Here is a 15,335-nt window from a genome sequence, read left to right on the forward strand (position 1 = left end):
GTATTTTCCAGATTTGTTTCCCTTTTAGTGATGGTATAAAACAAAGATTCTGGGTGCTGATGGGGGTATAGCATAATGGTTATGCAAACAGACTCTCACACCTGAGGGTCTCAGGTTCAGTCTCCTATACCACCATATGCCAGAGCTGAGCAGTAGAGATTCTTGGTGGTAATGTTTTGGGGTCCCAATGAAACTGGGGTTTAGAGCTCTCTGGACATCTTGCTCATTTCCCCCCTCTGGGAATATAGAGCAAAATTCTTTTTGGGGTGCAGAAGGAGTTCTGGCTTCTGTAGTTGCTTCTCCACTAGACATAGACATTGGCAGGTTAATCATACCCCCAACCTGTATCTGTCTTTCCCTATTAGGGTAGGGCTTTGGAAAAGTGTTTCTCTCCATTTCTGTCTCCCTCTTCCCTCTTGACTTCTGTCTCTACCCAAAATAAAAATATTTTTAAAAAATGAAACTTCAGTCCAATTTCACTTTGTGACTGAAGACTTCTCTGCCTCTTGCACCAAGACCATATGCAATATTAATAATGTCTACTTAACAATGAAAATACTTTTATTTGAACCAGGGCCTTTTAATGTGAAGTTTCACTATTCCAGTCACACAGTTTCATTAAAACACATGATAGAGAGAGGGAGGAGATAGTATAAGAGGACACTCACATGTGGTGACCTGAACCCGGGCTGGACACATGGCAAGGCAGGCACCCTACCTGATGAGCTATCTCTCCAGCTCCAAAATTTTCCTTGTAAACCCTTTATTTTATGTTATTTATTTATTTGAAATTTAATAATGATTAACAAAACTGTAAGATAACAGGGGTACAATTCTATACAGTTTTCACCCCCAGAGTTCTGTGTCCCATCGCCTCCATCAGAAATTTCCCTATTCTCTTTCCCTCTGAAAGTATGGATCATAACTCTTATGGGGTGCAGAAGGTGGAAGGTCTGGCTCCTGTAATTGCTTCTCCACTGGATATGGATATTGGCAGGTTGATCCATATCCCCAGCCTGTTTCTATCTTTCCCTGGTGGGGTAGAGCTCTGGAGAGGTGAGGCCGTCTGCTCATAACTCTTAGCATCTACTAACGTGGGTAATACAGTATTTCAGTAACTACAACTATATAACAAGCCACCCTAAACTTCCAGGAGTAAATAACAATTCTCTCAGATAATTCTCTCTCAGATTCTGGAAACTGGTTCTCACTTGGAAGTGGTCCTGAAACCTCCCTCTCCTCTTCTGCATCTCTGGAGGTTGATGGCGACTATTAGCGACTATTGACTGGGACTTCAGCGTCCTCAGGAGATGCTGACTTGGTTCCCAAAAGTAGATGTCCTGAGAAGGAGAGGCAGATAACCATATCACCTTTCTTAACCCAAACTTAGAAATCATGCAGAATTGTTCTGTCACATTTTGTTGATTAAAATTAGGTCACTAAGGCCACTTTTTAAAAAATATATATATTTATTTATTTTTCCCTTTTGTTGCCCTTGTTTTTTATTGTTGTTGTAGTTATTATTATTGTTGTCGCTGTTAGATATGACAGAGAGAAATGGAGAGAGGAGGGAAAGACAGAGAGGGGGAGAGAAAGACACCTGCAGACCTGCTTTACTACTTGTGAAGCGACTCCCCTGCAGGTGGGGAGCCAGGGGCTCAAACTTAGATCCTTACAATGGTCCCTGCGCTTCATGCCACGTGCACTTAACCCACTGTGCTACCCCCAACTCCCACTCAGGCCACTTCTTGATGATTAGAGTATTAAAGAATTTACAGCAAAGGGGCCAGGTAGTGGTGCACCAGGTAGGTAGAACAGGGATCCCAATAACCCTGATATTTGTATTTCTGACAGAGTCTACTATCTCCATTTTTCCTAAACGTTTCCTCTCCAAGAGTTTTAAATTCACAGAGTGTGGTGGCTACATCTTCTAGTGTTGATATTCTCTCCTCCACCTGGTTAAATCTACTTCTGAGGCCTCTTCCCACAAGCTAAACTGTATTCAGAGTACTTTAGGCCCTGCAGTTCTGTTGGGATTTTTTTTCCTGTACTTTGTAATTCTTTTGTAAAATATCACTGAGATCTAGAATCTTTTTTTTGCCTCCAGGGTTATCGCTGGGGTTCAGTGCCTGCACTACGAATCCACTGCTCCTGGAGGCTAATTTTTCCCTTTTGTTGCCCTTGTTATCATTGTTGTTATTATTTGTTGTTAGTATTATTGTTATTTCTGTCATTATTGTTGGATAGGACAGAGAGAAATGGAGAGAGAAGAGGAAGACAGAGAGGGGGAGCGAAAGACCTGCAGACCTGCTTCATCACCTATTAAGTGACCCCCCTGCAGGTGGAGAGCTGGGGCCTGAACTGGGATCCTTACACAGGTCCTTGAGCTTAGCACCATGTGTGCTTAACCCCCTACACCACCATCTGGGGACCCGAGATCTAGAATCTTAACTTTAGCTTCTTGAATTGGTTTCATAATGAGTTTTCTGAACTCTTATCTCTGTCACTTTTTTTCTAGACCTGTCTGGTCATTTGGGTTTTCTGTCCTTGCTGTTTGTGTATTTCTCATTTTCCACATTTAGTGTTCTTTTGTTGTACCAGCAGGAGGCACTGTGGCCAAGGTGTTTGATTTATGTGTTTTTATATCTTGTTATGGGAGAGGAGATTTTATCCTGAGTCACCAAGTGACCCGGATGTTAATATAGAGTCTCCCTGCTACTGTTCAAACCTCTGTGGGGCAACAGCATTGGAAACTCAAGAAGTGACAGCTATCAATCTCCCAGCTTTGTGCTAGCCATTCCTGAGCACCAGTGTTCAGTCCTGGGAATTGCTCATCAACCCCGTTTCCATCCACAAGCCACACATATCTATACTTAACTGCAGCTTAGGTGGTTTTCCCTCTTTGCCCTCCCTCCCTCCCTCCCTTCCCCCCTTCCTTCCTTCCTTCCTTCCTTCCTTCCTTCCTTCTTTCTTTCTTTCTAACAGTTGTTTTTTTGACTCAGTCCTGGAATTGGTGTGCCTCAGCTTTCACTCTCCCAGTTTGGGGACCTGAGTATGGCTTTTTCGTCCTGGGAATCTCTCCCCCATCCCTTTTCTGTCCACAAGCATGTGCCTTTACTCAACTGTGGCTTAGTGCATTTCTGAAGAAAAATTAGTCGTATTTTCTTGAGTTTTCAAGGTGATTTTCATTGCTTTTGCTAATCTGCCAGGGAGAGTGAAACAGTGAAACATGGCCATGGCTTTGGAAGTTCCAGAATCCTAAGCTTTCCACACAGTGCATATTCTCTGTGCCTAATTAGCTAGGTTAGCAAGTTACAAAGGCTTTTAACTAAACAATATCGTGTCAATGTGATCAAAGAGTTTTAAAGAAGCCTCTGCAAAGAAACCCTGACTGAAGATAAAACTGGAGATTCATGTTCACACAGAAAAAAAATATCTATTTTTGATGAGTTATATGTAAAAACAGATTTAATCCTGTGACCTATGTCAGCATCCCCTTTCTAAATTAAAGGTTTCCATCCAATTTTTAAATGTTATTCCTTAAGATATTAACTAGATATTATATATATATATATATACACATACACAAACACAATTCATAAATGAGTATTTTTAGAGTGGATACTCATTTTCTTTTACTAATAACTGTGCACATTCAAAATTAATAAGGTTACTTTTCCAGAGAACAAAACTAAGGGCAATAAGAAATTGTTAGAGAATAAAAAGCACGCCAATTCTTAATTTCTAGTTGATTTGCTCTGAAATGCTGCCTAAACTCATATCCAAGGAGACACTAATTCAAGCATAAAATTAAATACTTGAACACATAAATTCCTAAAATACATATACTCACAAGCATTGTTGGTTTTCTAATTACCATGTTCTGCTAACTGGGCACCCCCTTTCCTACAAGTGAGCTCTTTAACCCAGACAGGTGTAGTAGAACAGTGTTTCTCCTACTTCACATGCATGCAGATTACTTGTAACCTTGGTAAAATGCAGATTCTGATTTGGAGGTGTGAGACGGGGCCTGCCATTTTGTTTGCTAGCAAGCTGCATCACCTCCATGGGTCATCCATTAAATAGCAAGTGAGTAGAAAATAGTGATGAGTGTGGTTGCTGGGTTGCTGTGAAGCCCTAATTAAGACAAGAGTATGCCACCAAAAAAAATCCACCAGTGATTTTAGAGCTCAGTCCCTTTGGTTAGGTGATCCCTTTATGTGGATAATGTTCATCAGTTCTTCCATAATTGGAGGGATTTTTTAATTGGAATTAAGAGTGTGAGCCTATAATAAGTCACTCAGGAACTGTCAACCACACAAGAAAGTCTTCAGGAAGGAAATGCAGAGATGAGAATCCCGGTGATGTTTCTAGCCTCTGGTAAGGTTCAGCTTCTTCCCGCAAAATTTTATGTGATCTCTTAATATTCCTTCAGCAAGTTCCTCCCCCTATACTAAATTTGTTCTAGTTGGCTATTATTTGAAAAAATAAATTTTAAATTATTTATTCCCTTTTGCTGCCCTTGTTGTTTTATTATTATAGTTACTATTATTGTTGCTATTGATGTCATTGTTGTTGGATAGGACAGAGAGAAATGGAGAGAGGAGGGGAAGACAGAGAGGGGGAGAGAAAGATAGACACCTGCAGACCTGCTTCACCCCCCCCCCCCCCGTGAAGTGTCTCCCCTTCAGGTGGGGAGCTGGGAGCTTGAACCGGATGCTTAGGCCAGTCCTTGCACTTTGTGCCACCTGTGCTTAACCTGCTGTGCTACCACCCGACTCCCTCATTTGAAAATTTATAAGTCCTCACTAACATGGGGTAGAGGAAGAAAGGGGATATTTTCTGGGAATGCAGTCTTCACTGTGTTGGAGGACAGGTGACCAATTCTGATTGGATTGCTATCTAGATGACTGGGTCTGGGGAAGCACAGAATGTCTACTAAATCATGCTAAAGATGCGTTTTCCATAAAGTTGATATGCCATAAAGAGAAAAGACAATTAAAAACCAAGACTGAGAGAAACTAAGAAAGCTTTAACATACTTAAAATAGACTGGGGGGGGGGTGTGGAAAGACAAATAGAAAGGGAGGCGAGTCTAAGGACTGAAATTGTTGGTCATTGTTTTAAAAAAAGAAGAAAAAAATACCCCACAAAAATGATCCCTACTTAACAGCAGGGACCAGGACAGCACAGGAACACAAAGGCTAATACCCTTTAAAAAGTAGCTCTTGAGGGCTGGCAAAATAGCTTAGCTGGAGAGTACATCTGCTTTATCAAGTGCATAATCCAGGTTCAAGAATGGCCTTCACCACAGTAAAGGAAACCCCCAAGTGATAGTCTCTTTCCCCCTTTCCCTCCATTTCTGTCTCTATTTGAAAAAGTCGGCCCACAACAGTGAAGCCCCACTGAAAATACAAAAAAAAAAAAAAAAGACTGTAGGTTAAAAGCCAGAGTTAGGTAAAAGTACTGCCCAACATGGAACAAAATACTGAATTTTTTCTATATGGAAGATACTGTCATGTCGGGGAAATTGTGAGAATGCACCCTGCATTCCTGATGCTATGGCCTATCTACATAATCATTGTTTTGCCTAAAAGATCCTCACCCATTCCATTCCTTTGATCTATCTTCTTTCTACCCTCAGGACCCTCCCTGCCTCCAGGGTAGTATTAACCCTACCAGTTAAAACCTTTGCAATAGTTGCTAAGGAAGTTTCTACCTTCCCAGCCCCTTTTGCCTTTCTCTGCCCCTTTCCTAGCCATTTCCATTTCGACTTGCCACTTCCAGGTCTGCCCTTTAAAAGCCTTGGCTCTCTGATCAATAAAGATCTGCATTGCCTTGCCACCACATGTTTGGTTCCTGAGTCATCTCCCTCCCATCACTGAAGGAGTAGCAGCCCAGGCTGGGTCTGGTCCATTTCTTTCCTACCCAGAGAGTATGCGCCCAGGAACAGGCGCCCCCCCCCCCCCCCCCCCCCGCTAGCCCAGCACTGTCAGAAATGCTTTGATTACAAACATATTAATGACCCATTTAAAAAAAAAGTGATATATATTGCTTGTGCCAGCTATCCTTGAAACAAGTGGGGAACCCAGCGCACATAGTATGAAATGCAAGGACCCTTGCAAGGACCCCTGTTCAAGCCCTGTGCTCCCCACCTTCAGGGGAGTCACTTCACAAGCCTTGAAGCAAGTCTGTAGGTGTTTATATCTATCTATCTATCTATCTATCTATCTATCTATCTATCATCTATCTATCTATCTATCATCTCCGCTGCTCTGTCAATTTCTCTCTGTCCTATTCAATCCAATGGAAAAAAATGGTTACCAGGAACAGTGGTGCTGGCACCAAGCCCCAGTGATAGGCCTGGAGACAAAACAAAAAAGGAAGGAAGGAGGGAAGGAAGGAAGGAGGGAAGGAAGGAAGGAGGGAAGGAAGTGAGGAAGGAAGGGAGGAAGGAAGGAGGAAGGAGGCAATACAGTTGGCACTTCTATAGTAGATGATGGTCTGATTACATGCATCTGTGTCAGATCATATGATTTCCCACATGATAGACCTTATGTCTGCGGATACCTTGGACAAATCTTAAAGTCCTCTGAAGTTTCTGAGGCTATTAACAGCTTAGGTGAAATTAAACTTAACACTGCTCTATGTTCAGAGTAAATGAATTTTTCATTCATATATATATATATATATATATATAATTTTATTTTTGTTTTATTATCTGGACAGAGACAAACTGAGAGGGGAGGGGGAGATAAAGAACAAAGAGAAAGAGAGACACCCACAGTGCTGCTTCAACATCTATAAAGCTTCTACCCTGCAGGTGGGAATTGGGGGTTAAATATGGCCCCTTGTTGTGCATGGTAACTTGTGTGCTCAAACATGTGTGGCACCACTCAGCCTCAGAATAAATGAATTTTTAAGTCACACCTTCATGTACATTAATCCTGTACCCAAGGGTTTACACAATTAAATTAAACAAAGTAATTTATAGCATATTTCTATAACAGCAAACTTCTGTACTGGAGATAAAAATTAAAAGAAATTGACTAGTGTCAAGGCATACTGTCCATGAAGTTAAAGGGTTTTGTATTGTATTTATGTAGTGGGTACATATGGAGATAGGACAGACAACAACAGAACAGCAACACAGAAAAACATTTCTTTCTTTGTTTCTTTCTTTCTTTTTTAAAGAGTTCTTTGGCAGGGGATATGATAATGAAGCTGATTCCATATATTCAAAACAGAAACTGCTCTCATTATTTTATAACCACACATGTGTTATACTTATAAAATATTTTTACAAGTTAATACAGTATCTGCTACAAATGGATTTAGTTTAGGTGAAAATCAATGAAAAAAGTTCTACATCGACTTAACATTTATTGCAAAGATTTCAAAAACACAAGTCAAAAATTTCAGATTATGATTCCCACAGTAACTGTAATTCTGCCATACACCATACATAATAGAAGAAATGTTATAAACATATACCATAGTAGAAAATACTCAATAAGCAGAAACAAACTGAGTTATGCTTGTTATGGGAATCATCATTTTCAACTAGTTCAGGATATATGAAAATTGAAATCGTAAGTGCATGCATTATTTTCCGTACTTAATTCCAGTTTTCTTTGATCCAGTTTAATAAGATTGGAATTCAAACTACATTTCCCTTTCATAAACTGTAAATGAATGTCTTTGTAATTTTAAATCCACATTATTTAATTTCTTGTTCTCATGCAAGCTGCTTTTCCAGGATAGCATCATTACATCCTGTCCCTCCACTCAAAGGTCAAAACATGTCTGCTGGGACCCATTTATCTATATTCCATTTCTCCCTGAAGGACACTTTAACAGTGGAGAAGAGGAATATCAACATGAACAAGAATCAAGTAGCTTGGACAAGCAGATAAAAGCAACAGAAAGAGGGAAACTGCCACCATTAAGTTCCCTCTTGGTACCTTCCTCAGCAGAAATAAGAAAAACACCAACATCACTTATTTACAATTTCCAGAGTGTTTAACCATAATACTATATCATCTGATCTTCACAAGAAAGTAATGAAGAAGAAGGAGGAGGAGGAGGAGGAAGAGGAAAAGAAAGAAAGGAAGAAAAGAAACACACACACAACTTTCAGTTCTTTAGCTCTGTGCCTAAAGCAGAATATATATTTGAGGATGTGTCTTTATGTCACAATTTAAAGTCTGGGTCATTTAATTGTCCTTACAATATTACCCATGACTACACATACAGGACTCAAGATGCTGTTGAAGGTAGGGTGTATTTTATGTGATAAAAATATTATTACAAGCTAAATATTTAACAAAATTTATGATTTTTCCTTTAACTATATTCTGAAATTTCAATAATGAACGGAAAGAAAAATCACTGCCCTTTGCAATTCTCCCTTAGAAATATTAATCCTGTATATTATATCCAGTAGTATTTTCTCCAATTAGCTTTTAACTAAAAGGATACCTACTACAGCCGCTGAAGAGAAATCCTTTAACTTTCTCCCCCCTCCCCCCATCAGAATATGTTCAAACTAAATTGCTTTGGCTCAAGAACAATCATCCTTTACCACTCTAAACAGATCCACCCCATCACAGCACTCATGACCCTAGCACTCATGACCCTACGTGCTAGAAAGAAGACTTGGTTATAATCTTTTCACCATGTTGGGAGTATAATGGCCCTGCTATTTGAATTTAAGTTTCTTTTCCCTCTTTATGTGTGCAAACTCCTCCATATAGTCAGAGAGAAAATGTCCTTCTTCATTTAATCAGTGTACCTATGAAAAACATTCAGTGAAGTTTTGGCACTGGCAAAAGTTTCAGTATCTTTTATTATAATTTGAGAGATAGAACAGCTAATCCCTTGACTATAGAAAGTACAACCATTTTAGGTATAAATAAAGGGATATTTTATTTTTATATTTTAAGCGATAAAAAGAAATCTTAAAAAAGTGTTTATTTTAGGAGGTTATATTGTAAAGGAAGAGTTGTCTGCTTAGTGTTCCCTAAACTTACAAGATAGCTTTGTAATGAATAAAGATTAACACACGTTCTTAAATACGACAGGCAACATATAAGAAAGTTTTACGTGGAACATGAGTTCTCAACTTCCTGGGTTATTTCCACTTATATGCAAAGTTTTTAAAAGAGGGAAAAAACAATATGTGGGCTTATAACAACGTAGTTTTAATCAATACTCTGTCTAGTTATGAGAAAGATATGACAGTCACCAGTGAGGTTAAAACAATCAGGGATATATGACTGTGCATCTTGTCAGTGAAAAGCAGAGGGGCCAGTATAAACTCTCCATGCTGTCTCATAAAAAGTATAGATCCATTCAACTGTCAAGGTTTACTTTAAGCAAAGTAAAATAATATCTTTTGATGAGTAAGTTGAAGATGATCAACTCTCAAACACGACAGAATGCTTAGAAATTAAAAATAATGGGGGTTGCTTCTCTTGAGCAATCAATATATGAAATTCCTAAAATTTCCATTTACGCTATACCAAATAAGGTCCTGGAGACTGTTAGGACCATAGATTAAAAGCCTAGTTTTTTTTATATTTACCAAGAATAACTAAAGTTGGAAAATTCTATGAATGGTTAACAGTAAAATATTAGTACATAATGGAATGAATGAACCAAAGTAAAATTTGGGAGACCAGACAAGTGGCCCAGGAGAATAGTGTTAAAAGTACTAGATGCAATGACATAAAATGGATACTATGCATTCACAATGTATTCTTGAAAAATATACAAGGAGAGGGAGAAAGTTGATAGTATTATAAAATGAGAAGGGAAATTACAAAATGGCATGCTCTATATAATCTCTATTTTGGAATAAGAGTATGCATAGGAAAAGGAATTAGAAGAACACACAGAAAAATACTAACAGAAGTTACCTCTACAATTTAATGCCTTCATTGTTTTTCTTTTCCAAATGTAAAATAGCTATAGTCAACAAGTACATTCTGATTTCTTTTGTCCCATCTTTTCAATGACACATAAAACAAAATGGAAATATATTGAGATCTATTAAGTATATGCATTGATAATTATTTTTCCTTAAGCTACAAAATCGATAGTACATTCATATTTAGTCTCCTATGCTTTTTGACAATTTACACAACTAAAATAGACTTTTTCAGAAAGATAAAGTGATAAACTTTTATCCAGGATTGTAATCATCCATGTAGTCTTCTTCATATACCAGTGTGTCTAGAAGATAAATTTCATATGCTTAATTCCATACGTTTTGAAAAAAACCATGATAATGAGTGCCCATAATCCTAGAATAAAACCCCCAGGAGGATGCCAATCTTTCAGCTTCGGTTTCTGCAAAACAAGAAAAATATGGAAAATTTAACAGTAGGAAAATAATTCAGAAAGCAAGGGATAAAGCAAACATTGGAAACTACAAATTTCACTGGCTGTTTTTGTTTTGTTTTATTTGTTTCCAGAGCACTGCTCAGCTTTGGTTTCTGGTGGTGTGAAGGAATGAACCTGGGACCTTAGAGCCTCAAGCATGAAAGTCTAGTTGCATAACCATTATGCTATCTTTCCAACACCCCGTTCCCTCCCCTTTATTTTAAAAAAAATATTTATTTATTTCCTTTTGCTGCCCTTGTTGTTTTATTGTTGTAGTTATTATTGTTGTTGTTGTTGATGTCATCATTGTTAGATAGGACAGAGCAAAATGGAGAGAGGAGGGGAAGACAGAGAGGCTGAGAGAAAGATAGATACCTGCAGACCTGCTTCACCGCCTGTGAAGCGAATCCCCTGCAGGTGGGGAGCCAGGGGCTCAAACTGAGATCCTTACGCCAGTCCTTGAGCTTTGCACCACCTGCGCTACCGCCCGACCCCCCCCCCCACCTTGTTTTTTAAGAGTAGTTATTTTAACTAAATTAAATGAACTGAGATAGGTTTCATTATATTCAAATTAAATTACTTTGGTTAAATAGCAACCATTATTTGCTTTACCACTCCAAATACCACAGCAACAACATTTAGTCTTCAGGCAAGGTATATAATCTCAAAATAGTTCTTGCAAAAACTAGTTCTAGTTGATATTTTGCTCCTTCAAAGAGGCTTTCCTTGACTCTCCTAATCATTCATTTCTCTTCACCCAAGTTATGCAGTAGTCTAAGAGTCCTTTTCACTTTGAATTTATATGTTCACTAGTTTGATTTTATCTGTCTCCCCATTCAACTACAACTCTATGAGGGTCATCCTGTTACATTCCCAAGGCCTCAGTACCTGATACATAAGACATATTCACATATTGTACTGTGTAAATCAATGATAAACAAAAGCTATGCAATTCCATTTACTTATATAGTCAACAAGGTATTGTTTGAGGATAAGTTATCTTTGGTCCTATTGCTCCCTTGAGGTAAATGTTCCTTTCCCCATGGTACCTATTTAACTGGTTACTAACTCAACTATGAGCACCTCTAGATTTTCCCAGCTGATAAGATTATTTTCTTGGAATCTTTGGCTCTTTCTACTATTACCCTTATTTACTCTTATCTTTACTTTTGTATGTATTTGCAAAGTCCTAAAGGGCAAAGTCTGGCTCAGTTTATTTTATACACCTTTCTCTATTCCTCACACCTCAACACCCGGGTCACATGTCTTCTGTAATAGCCGTTTCTTAATCCTCCAAGGGAAGGAAGACCTGTCTTGCTCAAAAGTTGAGAAGCGCAGTGTCTGGTGAATGTTAGTCATAGCATCCTAGTGGCCACGGAGACATGCGTGCTGAGAACTACACACTCCCACATGCTTTGTCCAGTGCGAGGCCAGGCTCCTTCCAAGAACATGGTGTCTCCAGCGCTGATAGGCTTAGCTTGAAGTTCATGGGGGAGGGGAGTGTGCTGAAATGGACATTTCAGTACAGGGGTGGGGAGCATTCAAAGTGGGGAACTGTTTGGAAAACTGTACGAGTACTTTTGTATTAAAAGCTTTTAAAGGTCTCTAAAAAAAAAAAAGTTGACTGTATAGTGTTGAAATTGTACATGGGTTACTATGATCTCTCTGTGAGTTCTACTTACTGAATCACTAGTAAAGAGTATATGGATAATTATAAACTAAGAATCATATTTCAAAGAAGAGTGAAGAGAAATTGTAATTTGACAATCCTTTTTTTTAATTTTTAATTTTTATTTTATTTATTTATTCCCTTTTGTTGCCCTTGTTGTTTTATTGTTGTAGTTATTATTGATGTTGTTGTTGTGGGATAGGACAGAGAGAAATGGAGAGAGGAGGGGAAGACAGAGAGGGGGAGAGAAAGACAGACACCTGCAGACCTGCTTCACCGCCTGTGAAGGGACCTGCCTGCAGGTGGGGAGCCGGGGGCTAGAACCGGGATCCTGACGCCGGTCCTTGAGCTTAGCACCACCTGCGCTTAACCCGCTGCGCTACAGCCCAACTCCCCAGACAATCCTTTTTTTTTTAGTCCCCATGTAAACTATACCCAAGAAAGGTTGATAAATATCTTAAAGGTATCTATATCTCACAGTTTGATTTTCCCTTACATAGCCAGAACTTCCAGTGCTCTTTTTTCAATCTTCAATTGACCATATCACAAAGGGGGTTTTGGGTGGGGAGAGGACAAGCATGCTAAAAGATAAGTCACAGCTGGAGAAATAGCCCAAATGTCACAGTGCAGGACTTGCATGTCTCAGGCTCCCAGTTTGATTGCCAGCACTGCATAGTATCCATTGCATGGATTCCCCGCAGCCTCTCTCATACACACAAAACACACTCTCTCATATTATGAATTAGTGTTAACAATCTGAAACAAGAGAGATGGGTAGTGGAGAACCCAGCTAAGCACACACAGCACTAAGTGCAAGGACCCGTACAAGGATCCAGGATCAAGTCCCAGGCTCCCCACCTGTGTGTGTGTGTGTGTGGGGGGGGTGGTTCACAAACAGTGAAGCAGCTCTGCAAGTGTCTTTCTCTCTCCCTCTCTATCTCCCCCTCCGCTCTCAATTTCTCTCTGTCCTGTCCAATAAAATGGAAAAAGAAAAAAAAAAAAAAAAAAGGCTGTCAGGAGCAGTGGATTCATAATGCCAGCAGGGAGCCCCAGTGATAACTCTGAAGAAAAAAAAAGTTCTGAGGCAGGTTGGGTGGGGAAACACCGTAATGGTTATGCAAAAGACTTCCTGCCTGAGGCTTTGAAATCCCAGAATCAATCCCTAGAACCCACAGTGCTCTGCTCACAAACACTCTCTCTGCCTCCTTGCCTCCCTCTGAATCTTGCTCTGTGTGCATCTCTAAAACAAAACAAAATAATAATAATAAAAAAATCAAATCAGAATCCATCAGTATGGGCTATGCCAGTAATTTTTCATTGCAACTTAGGTTCTTTATCTATGCTTTAAAATACTTGACAATTACTTAATTTATACAGTATTATAAATTCAGTAAGAAAATTTCAAAGACTATTCTGGTAAAATAGAATTCCATTTTTTCTTTTAATTTTACACATGGCGAAGTTATCTATGGAAATGTCTGATTTCCAATTAGGTGATATTTTTGCAATTTTTCCCTTCTCTCCTGAAGCTCTTTGAATTTCAGAGATACTCAAAGTTTTTGCTCTACTTTCTGGCCATTCCTTCCAGTCCTCTTTGCTCCTTAAATGCTAGTGTTCTCCAGAGCTCTGCCTTCAATCATTCACTCTCCCCCTTTATCATCTCGTTTCAACTTCTATCAATATGTTCTATGACTTCCAAGTTCATACCACTAATATGGCACTTTACACTAAACACTGAACTCATGTGCAATTCACACATCTGGATTTTCCAAAGGATCATAAACATATCTATAGTCAAGACTAAAGAATTTCCTGACCCCTTCATTTAAATCTGCTCTGCCTCCCCTGTATTCAATCTCCCATCTATCTGAAGGGCATCCCCATATGAGGATGAGAAGCTTGGAGGTCACTTTTAACTCCCTCAATCCTTAGATCATCCCATTTCAGTAAACCATTAACTCTAAACACTGAGACAGGCAAGGATAGTTAGCTAAGGCAAGGAGAACAAGAAATCATAGAACCACACTCACAGTACGAAAAAACTATCAGCCAATAGGGAATCATGGAAAAAACCTATTTTTAAAATATGCATCTAAAATTTTCAGGCTCCTTTCTTTAGTCTTCTATCCCTGCCCTACAGGCAAAATTGCAGGCTCAGCTATAGTTTGGCATTAATTGCTAGGCTTGGTAACCTTTGATGAGAGTTCACAGAAAACCACATCAGGCAACCAGACACAGACAATGGTTAATTCCTTGCTCCAAACTCTGGGTCTTTCTGAAATATTTAAAATGATTTTAATAAAGCACACCACAGAGGCAGACAATTACCCTACTTCCTACTATTTTAAAGGTACAGGAAACATGAAAGAAATTAACTTCTCAGAACTTTAGCAAACACCCCTGGGCTCACACCCTGTGGGTTTTGGTCTTTCCTTATTAATACTTAGTGAAAATTAGTTTCTCTCTCATTTCTTAGAGTGTAGCATAATTTTTGGCCCGTGAGTGTGTAAACTCTTTTTACTTATCCCATGAATTGACCATCAGAGGAGTTCCAGTCTTGGGGAACAACAGTTGAAACTGCTTTGTCAGATCAATCATTATGGCTCCTTTGGTTCCCCTCTAAGGACTTAGTTGATTATCCTACCTGAAGCAAGAGCCATTAAAATAGGTGTGCAACTGCCAACAACTGTACTGTGTAAACCATTAATTCTCCTGTGTGTGTGTGTGTGTGTGTGTGTGTGTATTCTAAAAGAAAAAAAAATGTGACTCAGTAAAAGTCAGACTTTTATCTAGAGAAAGACCACACTCTGCCCCTGTTGGATGTACATTACTTTTCCCTGAATAAATCTATATTCTCTCTCTTTCTCTTTTTTTAAACATTTTTTATATTTATGTATTCCCTTCTGTTGCCCTTGTTGTTTTACTGTTGTAGTTATTGTTGTCGTTGTTGTTGGATAGGACAGAGAGAAAAGGAGAGAGGAAGGGAAGAAAGAGGGGGAGAGAAAGATAGATACCTGCAGACCTGCTTCACCGCTTGTGAAGCGACCCCTCTACAACTGGGGAGCCGGGGGCTCGAACCAGGATCCTTGCGCTTTTCACCACATGTGCTTAACCCACTGCACTACCACCCGACTCCCTCTCTCTGTTTTTTGCTTCTGGGGTTATCACTGGGACACGATGCCTGCACAACCAGCTCCTTACAGTCATTTTTTCCCCCATTTTATTGGACAGGACAGAGAAAAAGTGAGAGGGGAGGGGGACATAGAGAAAGAGAGAGAGGA

At 39.3% G+C, this 15,335-nt stretch overlaps 1 protein-coding gene across 3 annotated transcripts in view; it reads right to left on the minus strand.

Moving 5' to 3' along the window:
• Positions 1-1,109: 1,109 nt before the first annotated feature.
• The window catches only part of PIGK (phosphatidylinositol glycan anchor biosynthesis class K), a 115,883-nt gene continuing 101,657 nt past the window's right edge, over positions 1,110-15,335 (minus strand). The window contains exon 11 of one of the 3 annotated variants that reach the window (XM_060202192.1): positions 1,110-1,340. In XM_060202192.1, the coding sequence (XP_060058175.1) occupies positions 1,125-1,340 (216 nt within the window). In that variant the 3' untranslated portion in view covers positions 1,110-1,124. Of the gene's footprint in view, positions 1,341-7,071; positions 10,353-15,335 lie in introns of those variants that run through there. The other 2 variants (XM_016193002.2, XM_060202193.1) reach the window with 2 other exon arrangements.

The sequence above is a fragment of the Erinaceus europaeus genome, chromosome 11 (genome assembly GCF_950295315.1).
Source record: "Erinaceus europaeus chromosome 11, mEriEur2.1, whole genome shotgun sequence".
NCBI lineage: Eukaryota > Metazoa > Chordata > Mammalia > Eulipotyphla > Erinaceidae > Erinaceus > Erinaceus europaeus.